The sequence below is a fragment of the Drosophila subpulchrella genome, chromosome 2R (assembly GCF_014743375.2).
Source record: "Drosophila subpulchrella strain 33 F10 #4 breed RU33 chromosome 2R, RU_Dsub_v1.1 Primary Assembly, whole genome shotgun sequence".
NCBI lineage: Eukaryota > Metazoa > Arthropoda > Insecta > Diptera > Drosophilidae > Drosophila > Drosophila subpulchrella.
This window is the reverse complement of record NC_050611.1, coordinates 12,817,321-12,843,762: the sequence shown is the minus strand read 5'-3', so window position 1 is coordinate 12,843,762 and position 26,442 is coordinate 12,817,321. Positions and strand designations below refer to the sequence as shown.

At 43.7% G+C, this 26,442-nt stretch overlaps 1 protein-coding gene across 1 annotated transcript; it reads left to right on the top strand.

Moving 5' to 3' along the window:
• The first annotated feature begins 851 nt into the window (after positions 1–851).
• LOC119551566 (tyrosine-protein kinase Dnt) lies at positions 852–25,925 on the top strand. Its single transcript, XM_037860964.1, has 11 exons — positions 852–1,340; positions 8,184–9,028; positions 13,349–13,476; positions 13,539–13,776; positions 13,840–14,008; positions 14,074–14,231; positions 14,302–14,447; positions 22,684–23,120; positions 23,682–23,822; positions 23,912–24,208; positions 24,298–25,925. The coding sequence occupies exons 2-11, from the start codon at positions 8,914–8,916 to the stop codon at positions 24,407–24,409; spliced, it is 1,941 nt and encodes a 646-aa protein (XP_037716892.1). The 5' UTR covers positions 852–1,340; positions 8,184–8,913; the 3' UTR covers positions 24,410–25,925.
• Positions 25,926–26,442: the final 517 nt, after the last annotated feature.

Sequence of the window (26,442 nt, the reverse complement as noted above, 5' to 3'; positions counted from 1 at the left end):
TACTAAGCTCCAAATTCACAGTAGTAGTGCTGGCTTTGTTCTGGGTTTCTTAGAACTAGTTCAAAGATAGAACATTCAGTCAAAAAAAAAAAAATGTTCCATTGAAGATGTATACACGTTTTATATATGCAAAATTCTCAAAATTCTTTTATCATTATTTATCCAAAGGATTAAAAATATTTTTTTTTATTTAAAACTTTTTTTATTTATCTCTTGTCGAACATTGTAAAAATTTACTTACTATGGGTATTACTTATGGGTATTAAATTAAATTCTGTTGTTAATGGCGAATTGACTAACTGTATATCTTTTAATGTAATTATATAATCCAAGAAATATTAAAAAAATTGTTAACATATAGTCTATCGTGTAGTCATAGTACTTTAAGGTAATTTACCTTTTCTAGTTTTTCGAATTCGTGCATTAAATTTATTCAAACTACGCACATTGAGTGGAGCTAGTTCCGCTCTATTTCCGCTATCGGAGAACCCAAAGACTCAACACGACATCAAGTGCAATCATAAACAAGCGCAGCTCACAGCAACAACAACATTTATTGCTAGCCATTTGCAAAAAAAATGCGCAACAGTTGCATGTGGCAGCCAGTGGCAAGAGCAACAACAACAGAAAACAAACAATTGTCCTTTCTCCGGCCCTAAAATCCTCGCCCAACCCCCGAGGCCACCCAATTTACTGCCGGCATTTCGGCAATACCTCCTCATGAAATCCGACATTTTGCGCATGTGCCCACAGGAAAGCCGAGTCCTTTGCCGTGGCAAGTTCGTAGAAGAGAGTACTGAAGTCGAGAACTCCGGCGAAGGACTTTCCGCCGATTCAGTCGCTCGCCACTTTTCGAATCGCACGGTCGTCAAGGACTTCCCCCGCCGGAAAGTGTGGAAAATCTTGGTGCGCGCGTGAGTGTGTGCCTTTCGAAAGGGAAAAGCGAAATTCTCCGTCCAAACAACTACGAAAAAAAAAGTAAAAAACACACACACACAAGTTCCGAAGTTCCGAAGGCCCACAAGCCGCAAACCGAATCATTAATAAAGAAAAGCCCTGCCGTCGACAATATTGTTCCGCGGTCCCTGCATGTTGACACGGCTTAAATGGGGCATTAAGTGTTCGGTGTTCGGTGTTCTGTGCTCGATGCATGGTGTCCGGTGCTCGATGCTCAGTGCTCATACATGCAATTGCCGCTAATCACAAGTGCAAAAATCCCACACGATTATACCTCGGTGCGACCAACTGGCCGTCGGAAATAAAAAAGGATTAAGCCACGGATCCACATCAGTCGAAAGTCCCGAGTCGACAGGCGTAAAGCTGATTGCCCGGTGATATAAGTAAGCATTTAATGTGTTTTGTTGGCTCTGACCGATTTCAACACCCGCTTGAACCCGTCACACGGATTCGCACCCATTTCAAACTCTCGACCGGAACTAAATAAATAATTGTGCTTGGGTCCCCCGTCTCACGTCCCATCCACATTTATATGGTTTTTCTGGTCCTTTTTTTATGGTGTCACATTGCGTGACTGAGTGAACTTGCGAGGGTGGACTGACACTAATTGCAATGTGTGAGAATAAGGACCTTCTTTACAGGGGGGGCGCTATGAAGTAGGCAGTAAAAAAGTAATGTAAACTCAGAAGAGTAAATGAACAGCCAAAAAACTTGGGACAAATGGGAAACTAGAATGGAGTGCTCAGACTATATACTATATGTAGTCAGTAGTAAGTAAGAAGCCTATTTTAAGTATTATGTTAAATACTCAAAGGTAATCTTATATTAGCTGTATTATCCTATATTGGAGGTACTAGTTAGTTATAATATAAATATTAGCGATCCAAGATGATGTAAGTAAGAAGCCTATGCTAAGTATTATGTATAATACTCAAAGGTAATCTTTTATTAGCTATATTATCCTATATTGGATATACTAGTTAGTTAGAATATAAATATTAGTTATCCAAGATGAAGTAGACAATTGACTGGATCTTAAAAAGCATGGGCTGTTAATAAGAGTTATTTTGACTTTAAATAGCCTGCTGGGAATTTTATTTGTTTTTTATTTAATAAAGTATTATTTGTACGCCCAATTTGCGGATTCTGGAAGGCCTTTTCAAATACAAATCCCAAACAACCCTTATTTATGGGCTCCGTTAAAAAGTTAGTCCCATATTTTAGAGTTAGTGCTGGTGCCATAAAAAGTTTCTTTGCAAGATTTTAGCAATGTCTCTTAAATATATATATTCCCCTACCAAGGTGAATTCTAGATTTAAAATCAATATAATACAATTTTCTTACAGGGCTGTCGTTAACCTGACGTAGTTAGTTGGGTTCGGCTTTAATTTTTCATGCTGCCTTCATGAATTTAATATTTAAATTAAACTACCCAGTTCCAACGCTTCAAGGTTCGGTAGAAAAGGGATTTTCTAGTGCACACTTAATGGGGTCACCAAATTACCTATATTTCAAGGAACGACATATACCCTGGTTCTCCAAGAGTACCCCATCATCCCAATAGAGAAGAATAAAGCAGAAAATGCAAATCTCTCGTTGCGCTCGGGCGACTCTAAATGGGCTGGCCCGACACTTAGCACCACCCCACCACCCAAACAACCTTCGGCCAGTGCCAGTGAACAACCCAACCCCACTCCACCCACCACCCACTCCACCCACCGACCCACTCAGTGCACGCCAACGCCTCGACACGACAGTCTACGTTGATTGAATGCCTAAGTGCTCGGGCAAGAACAACAAAGGAGGCTCAAAGTGAAACTAAAAGTTGGCCCCTTGGAATGGGCCACAGTTTCCCTTTTAGCCCGGTTTTTATGCCTGAGCCCCTGATTAGGGGTCTTGGGGCAAATATGCATAGATTAGGCACGCTTTTAGCGCTCGATTGAGGGGCACTCGGCTATGGCTTGATGTTTCAATTAGGGGCATAAAACTGTAAAAAAATAAATGTCGGTAGCCAAGGAGCTACTCATCCAGATCCTGGGCTGACCCAGATAGCCGGCTCAGCTGTCGTTCCCAGTCAGATTTTCGCCGTCTCTGGGGTAAATATCATTTTAATAACCAAAATGACAGCCATAAATCAATGATTATTGCCCATTTTCTGGAGGGGATTGTCGTCTGTCGTTTTCGTTGCCTTCGTCATTCGGAGGAGGGACTTTAAAACGATGGGCCCGGACTGTCGTCGAGATACTTTCACGGAGATAAAAGTCCCCGTTGTCCCTGGGTGTTGTCGCTGAGCCCGGCTTCTGTCACTTGGCACCGTAAATTTACGCCACATAATATTGAAAATTCCCATCAGACAACCGCACGGTGTTGAGTTAAACTCGTAAAACGTAATTGAGGTTGTATTTCATGTTAAATGGCTGGGCTGCCCAGTGGCGCAGTCTGTGGTGTTCTGTGGATCAGGCGACTGGATATGTGAGATGGTCATTATGGGGTTATTTACTAGGCACACGTTGCATGCAGTCGAGCATCCTTAAAAGCTTTCGTCCTGTGGAGGGAGTGGGGAATCCCCAGTGTGGTTGGATCTGCAGGTGCTTAGTTGAAAACACAACCATTCCGTTTCCAAAAAAAATCAGGAGTATTAAAATAAATTATTCCTACTGCTAAAAAGTCTGAAATAACTGAATGGAAATATGACCACAACTGTATACGCATTTTATCTGCTTTAAAATCAGGTTAGATCTTAGCCCTTATGGTGCTTTAAATTACATCTGTACAAAAAATTATTTAATTTCCATTGTTACAATGTGAACAATTTCATAATTGGCATTCCAACACAATTGAATCAGATTTGCATTTTCCATTTGTTGGTATAAATTCTTGCATATTTATCTGAATAGTTTGACATTGCCATCGAAAAAAAGCAGAAATACTTGCAATTCGATTTAAATTTCACTTTCATTAAAATGTAACACTTCACTTAGTACAGAGAAATCATTGGCGGCTTGGAATTTATTGAGTTTTGACATAAGCAAGAGGGTTTAAAATAAATAATAAATCAGTTTTTTAATGTTTATAATTTCCTGCAAAAAAGAAAACATGGACACAAATTAATATTCTATTTTAATTTGCTGATGTAAGTTTAAGAAAGGATGTTAGCTTCGGCAAGCCAAAGTTTAGGTTTCTCTAAAGCTATTTAATTTTTTTCATTATATTTTTTTATATTAAACATATCCTTAAAGCGAAAAACAATATCCTGGTACGAGCACTGCCAATTTTATTCTCTTTATGGCAGAAATTTCAAAAAAATTATTTAAAGCTTAAGCAAACCGTACTTCAAAATGCGTATATTATTTTGAAAAAAGGACTAGTAAAAAACGTACAAAATGAAGAATACACCGGAAATAAAAATAGTTTGTTTGTAAGTTTTGTATGATTGCATTTTTTTTTTTTGATATAACTTACGACCCACAAAAAGGGGTATGTTTTATAATGATCGCACCACCTTTACATTTTGATAAAAGTTTGCTCAGAGCAGTTTTTTCTACTTATGTACATTCCAATTCGTTTTTTGGTATACTCTATGCAAGTGTATAAAAAACTTATAATTACATTACTGGTATTTGATTAATAAAAAGTGGATCTGATTTGCATTTTACTTCTGTAAAGCCTTGCATACCTATTAAAAATAAAACAGGAAATATAATAGCAAGCAGCTACAGTTTCCCTTATATTAAAGTGTTACATTTCACTTAATTAAGAGAAACAAAAAACAGTTTGAATGGGTTCGACTTTGACGTGGACAAAAACCATCTACAATTTGTGAAGTTAAATCCCTAATGGTCATTTTGGAAGTGAAAGATCAATTATATTCCCAGTTTATGGGGACAATAATTACGAAAGTAATTTCGAAACTGTTGGCAATTAGGAAGGCCCCACATTAAGTGGAAACTGTCATCATGCGAAATCGCACAAATTGTGAATTTAATGGCTAGGCCTGGCCAGGCTCTAATGCCAAATCGACCCAATTCGGCCGCAAAACATGAATGTCTTTCATTAGGGGCCCGGGTATTTTGGATAAATATATATTTACTACACATGTTCGGCTGGGAATCGTTAGCCCAGTGGAGCGCAGCGACAAAATGAAACAAAATGGAACAAATCGAGTCGACCTTTTCCCCGCCGTCCCCTTTCCCTAATCTAAATTAATTGCCTGCACAAATTAGCCAGTCCGGCGAACATTTTGGACATTAGGCCCGTGACTCTTGGGGCAGGAAACTCCAAGGGGGGCACTGCAATCTCCAATTGCTGGCACAGCATTCGCCAAACAATTCGACATTTAACATACAACAATACGCAGGTAATGCCAGGTAAACATGGCAAACTGTCGCTCGTTACTTTTAATCAGTTATCAAAATTTATGGGCAACAATTTGTCCGGTCAGAGTGAAAATTTCGCATTGTGTTGTGTTCATTCGCGAACTGGAGTCCATTTTCAAATATTTACGCCAATTTAATGAGGTTCGGGCCTGGCGGCGCGGATGTTTATCGCCCCCTGCAAATTAAACAGGACGACGCCCATGCACTCAAACAATAATATTTGCTGAAAAAATAAGAATTTTTCTTTTCAGTTTGTATTTTTATATAGTTAAAATAAATAACTATACAGATTGGATAAAATATTAATGCGTGCATTTTAATATTTTTTTATAATATATTATGATAATAATTTAATAATTTATTATGAAAAGACCCTTTAATGTTAAATGGATTGACCTATTTTTAATAAGGTTCATGTACTCGTAAAAGTCAGAATTAATCAATAACCCTCACTTGTTAACAAAAGTTTGCACTACTACATCCCTGATACTAGTATAAATTTCCAAAACACATCTAAGGTTACCCATATCATAAGAGCCCTAAAAAGTTTGGTTTTAGTGTGGCTGGCCATTTAAAGTTAATGAGGATGGCCACGGGGATGACAATGAATGCAATTCGATATTTTGTTTGGGGGCTTACTAAACTATTCCCATTTTGCGAACAGTCACCGCCGAGGGCGAAACTAAATTTGAGTTTCAGTTTTCCGAATTTTGGCCACTCGTATTACTCGAAAACGAAATGTGTTTTTGTTTTTGCTAGCCAAAATAGATTCCATCGGAGTTTTAATAGCCAAGGAGATGGATATCCTGCCGCATTCGGTTGTTTATCATCAGTTGGCTAGAAGAAGGGGGGAAATGCCAGTTTGGTTGCTACTCGGAAAAGCCCCGCGGCTGTTTTCCCAGCCCAAGCAACAACAAATGGGATTGGGAGCTGGGAAATGTGAGGGTGGGTGAGATATAAGGGTGTGGGCCTAAACCACGACAGGGCATAGGATGGGGTCGGGGGTTTTGGGAACCGAGGAACTGGAAACGCTAAGCAAACAGAGAGCAGGAGATGGAGCAATCGGTGGAAATAAAATATTAACTCAGCCCCGACTCTACAGCTCACGATTCAATTAGAAGCGAAAGCCATTTTATAATTGAAACGAGACGAGAGGAGCCCGAGGCCCCAATTCCCCCCGCCTCTTAGGCGAAAGCCTTTTCAATCTAGGCCGAACTCAGGGGGTCGGAAAATAATACACATCGATAAATATTAGCTGGGGGAAAATGATGCAGGCAGCGGCAAAGATTATTATTCATTACGGATCCGACTTCTTCCTCGGCTATTCCCCCGAGTAATTGAAAAGTTTTTCCCTTTCTCCATCCCCATGCAAGGCTCATCTTCTGGAATCTTGCCTTCAGATCCAGAAACAACGGCAAATGCTCAATTTGTCACCGACCGAAGGAGCAGGGGCGGCAGGGATTTGGAGGCGTGGCAGACTGACAGACGATGCGAGTGACTAAGCAGAAAATGCTCGAAGGAAACCAACGCTCCCCCAATTTCATGATTATGATTGAGTTGATGTAGTTAATATGCTATCGACAAATATGACGATTTCAGTTAGGGAAACTCCGCTTTGGGAAGTGCACCCAGCTCCATGCTTGTCTGCTGCTCCATTTAAATCAGTTACAGGGAGTTACCCTCCCAGAAAACACACAGCCAAAGACACACATTTCCCCTCGTTTATTTGTCTTTTGAATTATTAATGCATTCGCTGAATGACTTCGAAAGCCCAAGGACTCCAGTTCTCCCTCTGCAGATGCGACTGCTTGTGCTCCTTTTCATCAGGATAAAGGTGATGATGATGGGGCCGAAGTGGAAGGTGGCTGGATGTGCTGATGATCTGGTCCTTAATCAAGTGACTCACTGCGATTTCCGCAGGCGCTCTTTTGGGCGCAGATAAGTTTAATTAAAAAGACCGCAACATTCTTTGGCTTAGCTCGGGAATTGCTTCTCGTCCGCTGGAAAACTATCTTGTGTTGGCGAAACTTTAAAATTCCAAAGATGTTTCAATGCAAAGAAGAGAAATCGGAAAAAGAAGGCAGCAAACTTTTCTGATTTCGATTTTTATTGCGGCCAGAAAATGGGGAAGGCGAGAAGAGTATTGGGGCGAGAGTCAAGTGGAGAATGGGAAAGAAGCAGTTCTGGTTGCTTCTTGGCAACAATTTTATTTTGGGAGCACTCGACGACGCCGGTTCCATTGCCATGCCCACCATCCCCACCCAATAACCCACCGACCCTTGCACTTTGACCTACCTTCCCCTGCAGTTGGCATTCCTTTCGGGTTACCTGCACACGCAACCATCAAGGATAAAGGGGCGAGAGGTAGGGGGAGGGAGCAGCCGAATAAACACGTAGACCAAACAACAATGAGCCAAGAGGGGTAAGCCACCTCAACCACTTGAACCACAAACATTTCGAAAGCCAAAAGTTGTTCCCTTTTCCACTTCATAATTTATGCCAAACAAACACATAAATATTACCTCAAATTTATTAAAGCACCAGCCATTTCCAACCACCAACTCATATGCGAGTAAGTAAGTAAGGATGGATCTCTTTTGGAACCCCTAAGCTGTTAATCATTTTGCAACTTTCTAATTACTTTTGCAGGGAACAAACTTTTTATTTTGATTCTGCAAATTGTTTGCACCACTGAAGCACACATCACCATATATACGGATCCTAAATCCCTAATTCAAAGTCCTCACATTGAGAAAATCCCCTCCTTATAAACGCATTTCCTTTTGTCAACTTCTGTTTTCTTTTCTGCAGTCTGATTTGCACTAAACTAAATCACTTTCTATTCACCAGGAACCGAACTTTAACGAGGGAGAAATTGGAGGAGAGTTGGGTAGATGGAGAAAGGAGAAAGGAATATGCACTGACCAGCAGCAGAAAAGTGGACAAAGTGACAGGCGATAGCCGCAAAACAACACAGGAAAAGTGGAAGGCAGGACCAGTTGACAGGAGCTCAGCCAATAAAAGCCAACCAAACTCGGTCCGGGCCAAATTTGGACACACTGATGCAAAAAGGCAGCGGAGGAGGCCAACAGCAACCGCAGCAAAACAAAACTGGAAAAGTTGGTCTAAGGGACTGCGAAAGGGGGCAAAAGAGGAGCAGCCAGCGGAAGCCGAGGCTGAAAAGTTCCCAAATTTGGTAGACAGACCTCTTTCAGGCCATCCTATCCCAACCCAGTTCCCACTTCCTACCGGAACAGTTAGCAGCAGTTGGAATTTGATTTTAACGCTGGGATCTGTTCTGAGTCCTCTGTTTGTGGCACCAGCAACTGACAACCATCACCCAAAGCAGGGGCAACTGGCAGCCGAATTAAAATCCGCACCAGGGAAACTTCACCCGGAAAACTCCACACCCCTCTCCCTTCAAGGATACGCATCAATGGAGACACATTGAGATTGGCTGTCAAAGGGAGGATCCGGAAAAGGGAAGTGGAGCTGTGGAAATGCCCGCCACTTGCGGCGACACATGCTCTGACAATTCATTGACTCCTCGCAGCACCCACTAAACATAACCCACTCCACCATGGGACTCCTCCCGCCGCCCATCCCGATCCTGCTCTTCTGCCTGGCGATTTCCACTTCGGTCAGTGGCTATCTGAACATTTTCATCAGCCACCACGAGGTGATGAAACTGATGGGTAAGTCCAGTTCCAGTTTCGGCTGTAGCTCCTAATCCATTAATGAAACCTCGATGGGGGACTGACACACCCACTCCAACCAGATCTATGATTAATAGTTGGAGGCCAAAGTGCGACAGGAGAAATTCATTGATCCCTGAACACGAAAACACAAACAATCCCCGAAGTTGGGGACCATGTCACAGTCATTAATAGTTCCGAAATTATAGTTGACCATTAAGGAAAGGTTGGTTGATGGGGGAGGTGGAAAATAAGGGAATACTTATCCAGGCGAACCAAAACAAATCGCACACAAATCGATTTCCGCCGGGCCTAAACCACCCGCCTCCACCTTGCTGACAGCTGCAAGTAGCTTTTCCATTTTCCACTTTCCTCGAACATTTCCCTGGCTCCCTCCTTCAACCCATGTTCTCCTTGTTTGTTTTCTTGTTTTTCCGTTCGTTGCTCCACGCGAATCCTTGTTATTGATGGCGCCGGCTCCAGATCGAGCCAAGGCCAAGTTCCCCAGCCCAACTCCACCAACTCCTCCTGGTGGGAGCTACACGGATTTCATAGACGTGCCAAGGCGGAATGGCCTCGTGCTTGTCGTTTGGCTCGCGATTTCCCTGCTCCTCAGGTTGATTAATGGACCTCAGAAATACAGGAAGGGAATTTAGGAGAGGAAGGGAAGCTCCGAGGGGGAGGCATGGAAAACTGGCCTAGTTCGCGGTGCTACCCATCGCTCGTCGCTTAGCTGGTCACAGCTTTTTCCGGCACTTAGCTGTAATTGGAGCATAAATGCTTCCATCTCATTATGCAGGTTCTCCACTTCGTTTCCTGGTTGCCAAATCAGGGCACTTCAATTAGCTGATGGCGTAAATATAATCCGCAGTCGGATGGGAATGGATACTAGATTGATGGATGAATGAGCTGCGCTGCATCCAATTATTCTTATCCATCTGCCATCATCCATCTCTCAAGGCATTCAAATGCATTCCGGATCACTGGGGCAAGTGGGCTCCTTCCTGGCAATGGCACTTTATAAGCAAGCATCACTTTTCCCACTCTCTGAACTATTTACGCCGCATGCAAATCGGATTTCATTAGCGACATTTCAAAAGATGTTTCCACTTTGTTTGTTGCTCCTCGCCATTTCTATTGCTTCACCAGAGGGGATTCCTTTGAGCTTCCTCCCAGAACTCCTCCCTCCATTTCTAAAAGCTCGTTATGTTTCTAACGACCAGTTAACACCCCTGGTATATTTCCCCCCTGTTTGCGATGGTTGCCACCCTCTGAGTTGCTTCGATTTGAAAATTAACAAGCAGCATGAAATCAAACAAACTGACCCTCATCCTCCTCAATTTTCTCACACCCGCGTTAAAAAATTCCTGTGCATGATTTTCCCTTAGACTTCCACCTCATTTCCCTTTCATCCTCCGCTGATTTTCCGTCTCCATGGGAGTTTCTTCATGTGGAAGATTCGTCACGGATGCATGAACTAGTTCCGTTTCCATGGGATTCTCTTGATGCATTTCCCCACATGGAAATATAGACTTTCTTCCTATAGTTTGTTGTGCACTTTTCGGCTCTTTTGATGACTTTCTCTGTGCAGAAGAGTAAACAAAGTTCAGATCTGTCTTCCCATTTCGTCTCTTTTGTCACAGCCGAAGCCTTGAACTTTGGCCTTCCGTAACCCAGAATACCCCCTCCCTTGTTTCCTTCGATGAAGTGTCGACAGCATTAAAATTAAATATTTTCTGCGCTTTTGTTGGAGATTTTCCGCCTCTGAGTTCAATTTGGATGTGTTGTCCCAGCAACGAACCATTTTCCCCGTTGCCACAGACTGCGTCACCCCCCCCCCCCCCCCCCCCCCACTTTCTGAACCCCCCTTCCGTTGAAGACTTTCCTGTTCAAGGGTGCGTAAAAATGCAATTTCGACAAGTTTCGCTTTGATGTGCACACTTTTTCTTTGCCACCCGATCCCTGGTCCCGCCCTTCGGACCTGCTTCCATCTGCCCCACCCCAGGGTGGACCACAACCTTCGGCGGGTGAGCTCGGAAATTTCCCTGCAAATGAAAAGTTAATGCAAAAGAAAATTATTTTTAATGAATAGAAAACAGTCGAAAAATCCCCACATTAATATGCTTCCCCCAAGAGATGTTTCTTCTTCAAGGGTGGTTCGGCATCTGGAATCCATCTTAATTGCCCAGAAATTGGGGGAGAAGTAGAGGAGGGGCAATCAGAAACTGTGCCAATTGAACGAGCACTTCTCATCTCTGATTCATTGGACAATTACCAGGAAGACTCTTAATCAGCGACGAGGTGAAACTGCACTCCCCAGGATCCTGAGATCGGAAGAGGGGGATTACGAACTGCACCTCCCTTACTAATGACACTAATTATCCTCTTAATCTCTTATGCAAATAGTGTCTCCTCTTTGTTAGCAATGTGAGTGCTGGAAACCTACACGGCACTGAGATTCACCTCAGCCAGTTTCTGCCAGTCTTCCGCTTTCACCCCACTTTCTCCTCCATCTCAGGAAACATATATGCACCTTTTCCCACTCTTTAGGATTATTAGTTGCGGTCGTAGAGTCACGTGTGTGGCGGAGTCATTCAGACAATCGCAATTGCAGGAATTATAATTACGACCAGAGAGGAAGACAAGTTGAGGTGGTATTACCATGGAAGAAGGGGTCTTGGAAGAAAAGAGCTGAGAAGAAAGGGGGGCCTCCATAAGCGCGGCGAAACTTTCGCAGGCAAAGTTGGCGGCACCGTGATATGAAAGACGAGCAAAGTTTGAGACTGGAAGGGGATTCCACGAGATATCCCATCCAGGAGCAGGATGAAATTATGCAGGGGGTGAGAAAGCCAATTGATGCTGCTTAAAGTGCAGTTCAGGATGGTGCTCCCCAGTGAAGCCAATCGAGGTGACAGGAATTACAAGGGTTAAGGGAATCGAGAGATTGAACATTTGTGACATCCTTGAAATCAGGACTGTATTAATTGCGGCAGTCACTTATTTAAATACCCTCCACTTCCCTGAAACTTCCCTCGGAATGGCTGACAAAAAAGGTAAAGGACTAAAAGGCACATGATGACATAGGAACATTGTCCTTTTTCCGTGTTGGTGCATATTTGATGGGAAGCACTTTGGGGTTATGTTTGTGTTTTCCCACTAGCTCAAAGAAATTTCGTGTAGCAGCAGGTAGTTGAGGAACCAGGAACGATGGAGGAAAGTGGTGCACTTGGCCCAGTCTGAAACCCAGGCTAAAAACGCGACGGGGAGCAAAGCAATTTGGGACTCAAAAACAAACCAGAAATGAAAATTGGAGAGTGGAAAGCGCATAGAAAACTGAGCTGCTGGGGAAAAACAGTCTGAAGATGTAGATGAAGCAGAGACCTGGATGAAAGCTAACGAAAAATGCTTTTTCTTGTTCTGTAATTGGATTTAAAATTGTTTTAAGCAGCTAGCGAGCGCTTTGTTCTATCCTAAATGCAGGGGCTTTCCTCCTTTCCCCCTTTCCTCCCAATCATCCCCCACACGGTCCGCCGGAAGCGGAATTGCTACGTTCAACATCCGGCGGAGTCTGAGGAAGAACAAGCAGCAGCAGCTCGAACTTGAAGCGGGTAAACATCCAGGACACCACTCCGCTCCCACTCCTTTAGCTCTGGTGAATAGCGAACTTAGCCTGATCACGTGGAGTAAATAATGCACCCCCTGGAGAAGTGGGCGAGGAATAGAAGTAGGAAGCGCCACAATAAAAGCGGATGAAGAAATTTAATTTCACGTCGTTTTAACTCAACCAGCTCGTCTTTCAATGCCAGCGGGTGGGGAGTTCGGATGGAGAGTGGGAAAGATCAGGATACTCTAGGACTTTTGAACGCTCCAATACGGTTATATCCGATGAGGAAGCAGTCGCAGTTGACACCTTTTAATATCCCCACCCGAATCCCTTCTCCCAGAAGGTCTTCTCCTCGTCCTGGATGAGAACTCGAGACACTCCCTGCATCCTTGCCTGCTGGTGACGGATTCGATTTCGATTATTATTGTGTCTTGGGTTTTGTTTACCCACCAGCATTGTCACCTCGGCTCTCCCCCTTTTCCCTTCCTGCCTCCTCCACTGAGAAAATCAATTTCCTCTTAATGGCAGACAGAAGCGCTCGAGGGGAGTGTAAACAGCAAATGCACAAAGTTTGCTCAGCAGGGGGAACCCAGGGCTCTAATGGAGTGGGTGTGGCCCGGCAAATTGCGGGGAAACTTTCGCTTTACGTCTGCAGTGCATCCGCACCTACACTCACCTACTCACTGCACATCCTGTTGGTTCTTCCATCCCCGCAGGACTCGAGGCGGACCTGTTCTATGTCCACGAGGGAGCCATCAACACATACGCGATGCACTTCACCGTCCCAGTGCCCGCCGATGTCCATGAGCTGGAGTTCTCCTGGCAGAGTCTCATCGCCTACCCGGTGAGTTTGGTGACTCCGCCATCCCCAAACCGTCGATGATTAACCACTCCGCCTTCTTGCAGCTGCCGTATGCCATCAGTATCGAGTACAACACCGACCAGGAGGCACTGGGCACGCCCACGCTGAGTATTCCGCACAAGGGTCTGGTGCCGCAGGAGATCGAGTCCTTCCTGGTCTACCTGCCCTGCACCGGAAATGCGAGCCTGCAGATGCCCGTCAATGTCAACATGGTGGTGCGAGCTCCACCCCGTTTCAACGACACCCGGCTCCACTTCAAGCGCAACAAGATCTGCGCCAAAGGTGGGTTCCATCACCCACACCCACACCCACTTAACCATCACTCATCGGAGTTCCGTTTCGTAGGCATCTCACCCGAGCCCAATCAATCGCCAGCCCCCGCCCATGCCCCCTCGCAAGGACCCGCCCTCCTGAGTGCCGCCGCCTGTGCCCTGGGTTTGGTTTTGGCCGTGGGTTTGGTGGCAAGCATGATGTATGTGAGGGCTCGCAAACAGCTTCGCCAGGATTCGCTACAGTGGGTTAACCGCCACCCTATTGCCTTTAAGCCATTAACACTCCTCTACCCAACCCTCTTTTTAGCACCAGTTTCACCACCGCAGCTTATGGCAGCCACCAGAACGTGTTCATCCGACTGGATCCCCTGGGAAGACCCCCGAGTGCTACGGGATCCTATGCCACCATAGCCAGCCTCAACAAATACCCTGCGGAGAGCAAGAAGTCGTGCAGCATATTCGACCGTAAGTTCATTACCCACACAAGCCTGTTTTGATGACCTGTAACCCGGGGAATCCCACAATCAATCCACAGGTTTCAGGAGCTCACCCACCCCCACACCCTACGCCACTGCCCTGCTGCCCATGAACCTCGAACAGGCCGCAGAGACGATTTACTCGAAGCCCGAGTCGATCTGTCCCTCGAGGATTTCCTACTACGCCTCCTCGCAACTGACCCAGGTGAGTGCTGTGATTCCACTATCTGAACCACTACCGACTATCACTATCCCTGGGGCTTGATTGGATTCGAAATGGGGATTCGGACTGGGCTCCGCTGCGGAATCAAAGCCTTTGATATATTACGACACGTGGCGGGCGCAAATGGAAATGAAAATGGAAATGGCAATACCCTTGAAGCAGACTCTCCTTTCCCCGTTGCCAGGACTACCCTCTAATTTGTGCCGAGCACCACTCGATTGCTCCCCAGGCGGAGGACCCTCCATCCAACCACCTTTCCTCGACGATAAAAATTAAATTCTAATTTATATTTACGAGCTGATAAAGCCCCCGTAGTGCGTTAAACTCGAAACAAGAGCCATTCATAAATATGCGGCTTTTGCCACCCGCTCGCCCCTCAAGGATGTCTAGATGTCTGGTGTCTGGGTCTGATTTCGGAAGGGGAAACTTTCGTGTGGCGCTCACGTACCTCATGTGGCAGGTGGAAAGCATAGACTGGAAGGCGGAAAGTGGGCGACACACAAACCCAGTGCCTCGAGAGGCAAATGATGTGAGTCCCTCGAGGAAGGGGTGGGATGTCCGCTTAGATAAGCGAAAGGTGCTCCATTGAGGCAGACGCAGACAGTCTGCCCCTGTTTATCTTAGCTTTGTTTCCAATCCAGTGATTTTCAGGCAGTGCATGCCCCTTGGGCGAAAATTAGTAAACTTAATCCAAACTAACCACAGAATGAACCGAAACCATTAAGGATCCTTTAAAAACATAGGGATTATTCCCCATCAACTTGGCGCTTGATGTCTCATCCTTAAAAGCACTTGCTCCCTCTAGGGAGAATATTAGCATTTCTTTCGGGCCAAGTTAACTTCTTGGTGTTGTGGAAATCTCTGCCAAATTGGAATAAATTATTTAGCAGCCTCTTTCAATTGTTGTCCTTGTAAACATTCCTGGGACCCAACTCTCAAATTTTTCTAGTCCTCCGCCACTCTGTCTAACATCATGGTGTCTGGGCCATTTTCGTCACCGAAGTCTAACGCAATTTCCATCGACGCATAATTAAATATTCAATTTCCATGGAGACTCGAGGGGATTTTTATGTGCTTGGCTTAAAGCAGCTCCTTTGGCCTTATCCTGCCTGTTTGCCCAACGAATTCAGTTTGTTTAGACTTCAATTCCATCCTCATTATGAGAACAGCCTCCCATTGCAGATGGGATGGGAGGCAAGGGCTGTCGGCTATCGGGCCACACACAATGCCAAGAGTCATATCCATTTGGGTCCGCTCTATCTAGTGGAAGGATGCACGCATCGAAGCAGACGGCAGGGAATTAAATGAATTCCCCATCTCCCTCTGACTTCGCCTCTATCCCAATCTCTCCTAGGACATACATAATTCCCCCATTTCCACCAAAATCGGAGTGGATATTCTCTTGGATGCGAAGTGGGTATGGCGATGGGGATGTGGTGGGGTTTGAGAGTGCTTGCCATAATTATTGTTGTTCCGTTCTGTTCAGCTCCCCATCCAAAGGATCCTTTGCACCCCGACCCCAACCCCCGCTTCCTTCTGGCCATGTGTGAGCGTTAAGCGAGGTATGGCACATTTTGGGGGCACAAACAAGAGGCGAACGCACTCATTTAGTCAAACAATTATATCCAATTGCACACAGATACTCTACGCACCCACACACGCATCCGAAGTCTGGCTCTGTTCATTTGTGTGGAAATATCTCATTTGTGCGGGGATCCAACCCCTCTACCTCCCCGTTTGATTCTATTAAATCAGTCTATAAACGTCGACCAAATGGCTTTAATGTGCAGCGAAAGTTTAGCAAAAAGCAGTAACAGTAGAGGCCATAACAATGGGTTTGGAAGGGGGTTGGAAGGGGTTCTTTATGGAAGTAGTGGTACATAACAATAAAAACAGCAGCGAGCAGAAAGCAGGCTACAGCTGTTGAAACATGACTCGGTGCTTGTTTAGAAACACTTGCAAAATATTATTGCAGCACCAACAACAAAAGCCAAATTCCAAGGGGGTGGGCTTAAGTGAGACCACAGGGCGGATGCGCCATTTGCAGGAGATCCAACAACCATGGAAACAGACTCCAAGCAGAGGCATTAGTATATTGGATCAGCTGGAAAACGAGAGCAAACAGTGGAATCAGAGCAAAAGGACCCAGTTAGGCTGTAATGGGTTAAGCAGAAGCCAAGAACATCGTGCCACGCATTTGAATGGCATCATTAGGGGGAAAGTTGTCGAAGTGCTTGGGCGTACTCGCAGTACTGAGGAAATTACCAGGCGAGCAGCGGGGAAAAGTTGGAAATTAATTTCCATGGAGCTGCGAGCATGTCCTCCTGTTTTATGGAGATTACTGGATCGACAAATGGCTGACTAACCTGAACAACAGCAGAAACAGGTGCTAATTAAAAATGTTGTTGGCGCCCCATTAAAGAAATTTGTAAATCAACCTGCTCAGCGGGGGAGCAAGTCAAACTCCATGGGGTGAATCCTTTATAAAGGGGAGCTAGACTTGCTTGGAAGTAGGAAGTACTTCTCCCCAGTTAAAGTTGGCGACACGTACTCCCTTAATGGATTTACCACTGTTGTTGCTTCTGATTAAAAGACATTACTTACATTTGTGTCAAATCTGAGGGGGAGGTTGAAAAAAAAGTTAGGCCAGTGAAAAGACAGTTAATGGGCTTCGTGGTATGTGACCACCAACCAGGTGACGAATCCAAGGGGTTAAGCCGCCGAACAAAAGCCGTCGCCAAAGGTTGACAAATTACCCAACCGTCGGTCGATATTTTTTCAAGTCGCTCAACTCTCGGCCATCCGCTGGGGATTCCCCCTTTGGTCCGGCAAACTGCGGCGGATGCGGATGTGGATGCGGATGCTTTTGTCTGGCATTACACTATATTGATTGCTTCCTGTCAGCCGCAGGAGAGACAAACGGAAGTGGCGGATGTTTCTTTTGTTCCGATTTTTCCTTTGTGATCCAAGGACCAAGGATTCTCCCCTCCCTTCCATTTCAGGCTCTAACCACACACTGCACTTCACTTTTTGCGTTGGTGGTGCAACATGGAAATCGCTTGAACCAAAATTAGAGAACAAGATTTCTCCATTAAAATGTTTGTGCTCAGCTTTAATTGACAGTTGGTCCACTGCTCGTTTAAGTGCCTTTCTTGGGGGAGCAACGAACTGGTCAAAAGTGCCAGCCTGGCGATTGTGAATTAATTTCCATTTTACATTTTGCAAAGTCAACAAACCGAGAAAATCAATGGAAATCCGTGTGGGACATATGTAAAGTGTGCAACCGCATTATTAAATGCTGAATCGAAAGGTGGGGAGGGGGTGGTGGTTGTGGTGAAAAGGTAAGAAGTTGGGGGGTTGGGTGGTATGGAAATGGGGCGGCCAGACAGGTGAGTGCCTTGGGGGCGTGGCCGGGACACGCAATGGCTAATTGAAAGGCAATTATGCGTGATTAAGTGCGTGTAAGCGGCGACTTTGCTTAAGTATGCGCCACCTTTAATTAGAAACCGGTAAAACTCAGGCCAACCGCCATCTTCCCCTCTTCAATTATGCATTAAGCCAAAAGAACCTTTTTGGTTGCCCCGAAAACGCTTATTAAACGACGGGCCTAACGAGGTCGACTCATCAAAATGCCATGCATCAAAGGAGGGCTGGGTGAGGCGGCTAAGGGGGCGGTGTTGGCCATGGCCAAATCGATCAGGCATAAATCAAACGAAATTCAAATTAGTCGGCCCTGGCAAATTAGAAGGCACACACAGTTTGTCCTGGCAGCTTTGGCCATGGAAATGCCAAAATAATGAGAGTTTCCAGTTAGTTGGCCCAAAAAAAAAAGACCAAGGGAAAAGTCAGACAGAGAGGCTTTCCACTTTGATTAAAGGCTTTTTCAAATTGCAAATGGGGAGGGAGATGGTAAAAGACCTGTTGTCAGGTAAATTGAAATATAATTGAGCCAACGGCGAGCAGGTCGCCCTGTCAGCTCCACCTGGCAGCCGGCTTTTTATCTGGTTACGCTTCACTGCCATGGCTTATTAGGACAAGGCGACAGGTCGTATGCGTGATGCGTTCAAAATGTTGTCATTGTCTGGCCAAAGTGAAATTCATTGTCGTCGGGGAAGGGCTGAATATTTTCAACAGCATCAGCAATTTGCATAGTTTCATTATGTGTCAACAATTTTTTGGCACAGTGGTTTGTAAGTACAGTTTAAGGAAATTGTTTATATTAAATGACAATAATGAACAAGGAAATACCAAAATCATTTGTGGAAATTTGTGAGTTTAATAAGATATGTAAACTTTAACCGGGTAAAAAATAAAACGATTTTTATACACAGCTAAAAATAAAAATGATATATATATTATATTATATATATTATTTTATTAAATAAAAATAAAAACTTAAAATATGTATCTTAATTTGCGATCAAAAGAACAATTCTTATTTAACCCAAATACTACCAAAAAAGTTACTTTCGTTTTTTAAAAACCCACAAATCTATTATATTTCCATCTAAATAAATTACTTCATTAAAAAATAAAAGCTAATCAATATTCTCAACCCAAATCTGACAGCCAAGATTTGTTTTTGACTTAATTTAATTTAGCAAAAAACATTTAAACCCAAATCCCCAGCAATCACCTAAAGAGATTAATTATTTTTTAAGGTTAATTAAAAGTTGTGCTTTAGATTGAGTTAAAATTAATGAAATTATAACAGACTCCGCTCTTCTGCTGCTTTTGTCGAGTGCCAAAAGAGAAGTTCTTCTGCCACAGAATTTTGTTAGAGGTTGCCCAACTCAAAAGTTGCAACGGTGAGACTTCATTAAAATATTTACGCCCAACCCGCCCCACTGTGCGGTGTTGGAAAATTGTGTGAAAATGTTGTGTTGCGTTGCTTTTCCCTCGGTTGTTGCCAAAAAGTTGGCCTGCAGTTTGGTTTTCCCGGCAAGTGACGTGCTGACGGGCGTCGTTCTGGCAAAATTGTCATCAAGCGTTTTTAATTACAAGCCGAGTGAGATTTGGGGGCCCAAAAGGGGGCAGGGGGCAGGGGGCTGTGAGGAGGGTTGCGGTTGTTGTTTCTGCGGGCAGCCGTAGAGCTGCAAGTGACATAAGCAAATCAGACGCCTGTCAAGTCGTATATGTTTCGTTGTTTGTGCTTACGTCACTGGCAGGACAACCCCCAGGAAATACACCAACTCCCCCCCCCCTCATGTTGCCATTAGAAATGTCACAACAACCAAACAGCAGCAGCAGCTGCAGTCCTGCCCCCAAATGAGAACGACCTATTCCGTATCCTTGACGACCAGCTGGAAATTCTGTTTCAAAATTCAACTGCCCCCCTCCCATTCAAAAAAATTTCCCAACAGCCATATCATGATCAAAAACTGGGCGGGGTCACCATCAATTGGCAGCTATTTTCGGTCTTCTTGGCCATTTCGAATTTCAAATGAAAAGCCAAGCAATAATGTCTCCTCGTTTGACATCCGCATTTAATATCGAAGGCTGAAATGAACATTTCCATTTGCAATTCGAGCCGAGGGGGTTCGGTGCTTTTATAAAATCGTTTTAACCCCACCCCCACCTTGTTTATTGGAAATGGAAATAAACATTGGCCCAATCTCGTTTTAATTTTACAGACATTTTCCGCATTTATTGGCCTGCTCACACAGAGAGGAAAAACTTCAAGTATATCTTCGATGACAATTGACTGCAATTGAAAGCAATAAAGTTAAGAGAGCAGGAGTCCATTGAAGTGCACAATTATTTTATTTGAAACTGAGTACAGGCATTTAACTATTTATGGAGCCGCTTAAAGTGTTTTTTCTGAGTATTTACATATACTGGGGAGCTGGTGAAAGAAGCTTAAAGGATTTTAAAAAATATGTTGCGAGATATCTTAAATCCTTAAAGGTACTCGATATTTAAAATGTTTTTTCTTTACTTGGGGTTTTTAAATGATTAGAGGGAATATATTTGAATTTGTTAAAAGTTGTTGGAATTTATGATTTTATTTACTTTACAAACAACAATTTAATACTTAAAACTTAAAGCTTTGCCTCAAGAGATTAAATAAAACTTTTTAGGTAATCAAGCAAGTTTTCCCCCTTGATAAACTAAAAAACCATAGGAAACCATTACACTAATTATAATCCTATCCACCGAATCTTTTATTAATCACTGTTTCTTTCTGTGCAGTAATTAACAATTAATAACTTCTCAAACGCCTCCTTTTCAAAAGGCGTTTCCGCTGTTTAATGTTAAACCGATTAAATGAATTCTAATTACACTTGAAGGGGGCTCATTAACGCAACCAGGCACATGTTCTGTCATCCCACAAAAGATGCGGATTGTAACAGGATCTGCATTATAAGCAGACAGGTTCAAGGTCTGGTAGACAATCGTTGTGTCTCTGTAGCCGAGGGAAAGGATCCCCTTTTGCATGTGAATCCTGTAGGATTTATGGCTCAGCCCGGAATACGCCCCACCAATCCAATACTTGGAGGGCTTGAGGGGCCAGCTGAGGGGACAGCTTTGATGATGGAGTGCGATATTGTTGCGTTTTAATTGAATTTTCTTTGTGGCCCAGAAGCAGCAGCACCGCCAGCAGCAGGAGCACGACAAATACAATAAAGGACCAAACAGCAGGATTCGCAGGAGGGCAGTTGGGGAGTTGGGCAGTTGGGGATTCCCCCTTTGCCGTTCAGGCAAAGTGGCAATGAAGGCAATAATGAAATGAAATTCACTAACAAAAGGCAGCCAACTATTGTTTTTATTGCCTTTTGTCGCTGTCGTTGTCGCCGTTTGCTGTTGCGAATGCGCTGCAATTGTGTCGTTTGCCTTCCTCCCGGCGGTCGTGTCCTTTTGTCCTTTTTTCACACAGGAGCTGCGTTGTCAGGCCACACCACACCAAATAATATAATTCCCGCATATTGCCAGCGGCGGTGGTTTTTTAATAAAAACGTTATCCACCTGCTGCTGCTGCTGCTGCCTGATGGAGATTTAGTGTCCAGGGAAAAGCCACTTGGATGCGATCCATCCACTTGAACTCGGCCGCAGTTATGCAGATTTCCTAGGGAATTGTCTAGATTTTTCTTGTGTTTATTAGACCGATTTTCTGTCCATTTTTTTCGGCCCAACTGTTTCATGTTTTATGCTGCGTAGGCAGGAATTTAAGCGGTTGAGTTCTGTGGGGAAACGAATACGGAATACAGACTGTGTTTGCTCAAGACGAGTTCGCAATTTCCTACAGCTGAGCTCTGGAGAACTACGGAATATTCCCCTCCCGGCGGCTGTGCAAACATAATGCTCGGCGAATTAAAGCTTTTTTGCCAGCCAATAAATTATTCATGCCGTAAGACAACCGAGCGAGGGGCAAAATTATAGCTAAAGATGGGGGGAGATGCCTTCGAGCGGAAACGGAACTCAATTCATTAAAATGAATGAACGGAGGAGCAGCGCAGCCGAGTGCATGACTAACGGTAAACGGATGCAAGCTGAAAGATGCAAATCCGGCAGCTGAAATTGCTGTTTCTGTTGCCAAAGTCGATGGGAAGTTGGCCTTTTACGAAGGCTAAAGCGAAGGGTCCTTAGTTGGCCCAAATTAGATGGGGTACGGAAATATGGAAATTTATACAGTTTCCTGCAACTCAAGTGTCCTGTGAGTGAGCAGTTTACTTGAGCGGAAACCCCTTTTCGAAGCACTGAAGGGTGGTAATCTTGATTGCAATATTGCCTCCAAATCACCAGCGGGGCTCACATCACCTATATGTACATTCGATACATATTAACCGGGAATGGTTAATAATTTGCTGCTTGAATTCATTTTTAATTGGTTTCGTGTGTTAATTATAGCGAACCCAGATGTCGGAAATGTTATACTTAAGTATGGGCTTTATGTTTCAAGCGAATAGAGAATGGTCACTTAAATACATATCGATGCAGTTTGGTTGGCTTTAAACGTGAGGAGGAATAATTAATGGTTGCCCAGGTTGGAAATTGAAAACGTTAGGTAATTACCAAACATCGAGAATAATATATTAAATTACAGGCTGTGGGAAATACGCAAATGTGATTTTACTAAATTTTTGTTATTCTATAAATATTCACACCTTATTTAGACAGGTAATTTGGGCTTAAATGTCCAAACCTAATAGAAATAAATACCATTTAAATTCAAATTAAATTTAAATTTAAATTTGCTTATCTTTTTTTTTACTTTCAGGCCTGCAGTTTGTCAACGCCGAAGAGCATTCGAAGCAATGGCAATGGTCATTGCACTAGCGGAAGTGGCAGCTTGAGTCTTTTTGGGGGAATCCCCACCGGCAGCACCATCACGATGGCCAGTCACGGGGACAAGGGAAACCAGAGGCTGCGACGCATCCCGAGTGTCCAGCCCGGTGCCCTCAGCTACGAGGAGCTGGTCAAGGAGGGCACCTTTGGCAGGATCTTCGCCGGCAAGCTGGGAGAGTCCTGCGAGGCGCTGGTGAAGACCGTCATCGACGGCGCCTCGCTCACCCAGGTGGCCTGCCTGCTGCAGGACGCCTCGCTCCTGATCGGCGTCAGCCACCAGCACATCCTGGCCCCGCTGCTGGCCAACACGGAGCTGCCGGGCCCGCCGGAGATCGCCTATCCCTATCCGTCCAAGGGTAATCTCAAAATGTGAGTAACAACCAAAAAAATCGATTAATAAAATCTAGGAAATATTATTGATTCGGCACTTGAGTGGCGTAAGAAAAGCTCAAATAGTTTTGATACATATATCAGCCATTTTTAAGATGGTATTGGTAATACAACGGAGTGATTAGAAAGCCTGTATTAATTATATTTCTTTATATTGCAAAGCGTTTTATTTGGATATCAATCTTAAAGACCATTATAATTATTTTTCTTTAATTGTCCTGGCCTTTCAAATAAAAATATGGAAATATTTATTGCGTTAAAAAAACATCACTTTAAATCCAAGTTTTTACATTTTTAAAAAGTGCATACGTTTTGAGAAACTATATAAATTTTATAAAAATTATAATTAGAAAGTTAGTAAATCTTACTTCAAGGCTTAAAAAATCGTTTGAAAAGTGATTAATTTTTAACAATTTTAAAATTATAGAAAATATCAAAGATTTAAAAATATGAAGCATTTTTTAAATAAACCTAAAGTTGAAGTCAAAAAACATTGTAGTATTCTTAACTCATTTTAAAACCATTTCTTCCCCAAACCAGATACTTGCAAAAGTCTCGGGAATCGAGCACGGCACTAAGTACCCGGCAGCTGGTCGAGTTTGGACTGCACATCACGAAGGGATTGGCCTATCTGCACTCCCTGGGAATCGTCCACAAGGACATTGCTACACGCAATTGCTAGTGAGTATCTATTCATTCTCCGAGATTTTCCTCACCCTGAAAGCCTTTAAAATACTTATTACTATTACTTTATTACCCCTACTTCACAGCCTTGACGAGGAGTCCTACGTAAAGATCTGCGATAGCGCCCTGTCGCGCGATCTCTTCCCAGACGATTACGACTGTTTGGGTGACAACGAGAATCGCCCCCTGAAGTGGTTATCGCTGGAATCGCTCCAGAAAAGGGTTTACGCCACCCAGGGCGATGTGTGGGCGTTGGGCGTGACCTACTGGGAGCTGGTCACACTGGCCCAGATGCCGCACGAGGAGGTGGACATTTTCGAGCTTACCAATTACTTGGCTGCCGGCTTCCGGCTTGAGCAGCCGGTCAACTGCCCAGATGAATTGTGAGTACACCCCCCGCCCTCGAAGAAATATTGCTGAAATTAAAAAATATATATTTTCCCAACTCTCTACGCGAATAACCAACCCTTAGCTTTACCGTTATGAACTGCTGCTGGCACAGCGAGGCCAAACAGCGACCTACGCCCTCACAGTTGCTCTCGTATCTGCAGGACTTCCATGCGGATCTGGGCATGTACATCTAGAAGGCGAGACGAAGGACTGACGAAGGACGAGCGGTAACCAAGTGAAGTCGAGCGGAGCGAAGCCCAACATATAAATTAATTGAAACTTTTGCATTTTAAATGTGAGATTAAATGTGAATTTACCTGTTAGAGTTTGGCGCAAAACCAATTAGAATGAAAGCCAGCTAACTTCAGATACGTAAGCAACACGCCGATACACACACACAAGTACACTGGGGTGAACCTCTATTAGTTGAATGCAATACTTAAATAATACAAAAAAAATAGTTGAAGATAATGGAGACTGGGGGAAAAGGGCCTAGGAAAAATCATTTTAAAAATGGGGTATAGGCAAGGTCACACTGCGTATGAGCAATGCCTAAATTTAAACATCGAATATTGTAAGGTCACACTGCGTATGTGTGATACAGTTTAGCACCAATGCACTGCCCTTTAAGCCTAAAGTCACTCCGAAAAGATAGTGTCCACCAAGGTCACACTGCGTATGAGTGATACTCAAGACCAACTCACTGCCTCGAAAACCGAAGCACTTGAAAAGTCAAATAGCAACTGAGGTTCACCCAGCAATAGTTCAGCAGCTATCAGTTTTCAACCCGCTGACACAAAATGGCCCCCAGGCGGCACGTGGGTTAAACGTTAGATAAAACTGACATTTAAGTAGTTAGCAATTGAATAACAAACACTCACAAGCAGCGAAACACACACACACAAACAGACACAAACCTTACATGATAAATGAATGTGAATTATTGATGTGCATATTTTATTGAATGTGTGTAGTGTGTAAGCAAAAAGGACGAAGGATTCAACGGGAAGGAGATGCGACAACAGGATGCGGAATCTTTTGTTCACGATTGTTGTCCTCGAGATTGTTACGAAAGCGATATATTTATTTACCTTGATTATTATTATTACTATTGCGTATGTCATAAGGGAGGAAGTTCAAAACAGAATCTGAATCAGGTGAAAAGGAGAAAGAGCAAATGTTAAACCGATGGCAAACAACCGATAAACATTATTCACACCCACTACCACAGAAACACACGCACACTTGCAGGCGTAGGGCTCCCCTTTAACCCCCTGAAAGCCGGACACCCTTTAGTCCTTAACCCTTAGCTTGCTCCTCGCTCGCATAGCACTCTAATTCAGTTTTGGAGTATCTTGTCGCAATCGTTTCGTTGCTCAATTATTTCGATGTCAAAGGACATGCCATAAAATATGCAATATGCAGCTGGGATTTCGCTCAGTGCATTTGTAGGTGTGTGTACGGCGCATTTGTCTCCGAGCCAAAATCCCCAGCTTAAGACATCCGTGCAGTTTGTTTATGCCTTTTAGTTGAATTAGCCAAGAGTTGTTTATGTTTGTGTCTCTGTTTCCATTTCCCCAGAGTTATGTATTAATTTGCATTTCCGTTAGCCAAGTCAGGCGGCAACTTAAAGTTGTCAAGCCCCCCGAAAACCCCCCAAACCCAAAAAAACACTTGGAAAATATGCTGGGATGGGCGAAGGTGTGACAAGAAAACTTGGGAGATGATTTATTCAATGAGAATACTCAGCTATCTTATTTAAATTTTACCAAAAACAGCTTCACCCATCCCAATATATTCTCTAATTAGTAAATAACTAAAGCATTGCCGTTACCACTTAAACGTAGTTTCAATGTTCTCTGTAATAATCAAACACAAATGAATCTGCAAAATAAGGAAAATAAAATAAAGTACAGTCACGCACCGAAACAACTAAGGATGAAATAGAAAATAGTTCCAAACCAACAGCTGCTTATTCGTCTAGCTACGTAAGCTGACTCCAGTATTGTTTATTCTTAAGCTTCGCACTCGACTATGGAAACGTTACTAAAGCAAATACTGAACTGCAAACTATCAAAGCTCTCTGCATTTAATATATATTCCCCACTAAAAACAAAAAAAAAAATAATAAGGCTGCCAGGCAGCTCCCACACAAACACGCACACACAAACACCAACACCTACAATTATCCTGTGGAGACAAACAAATTTCAAATAGATTATAAAGC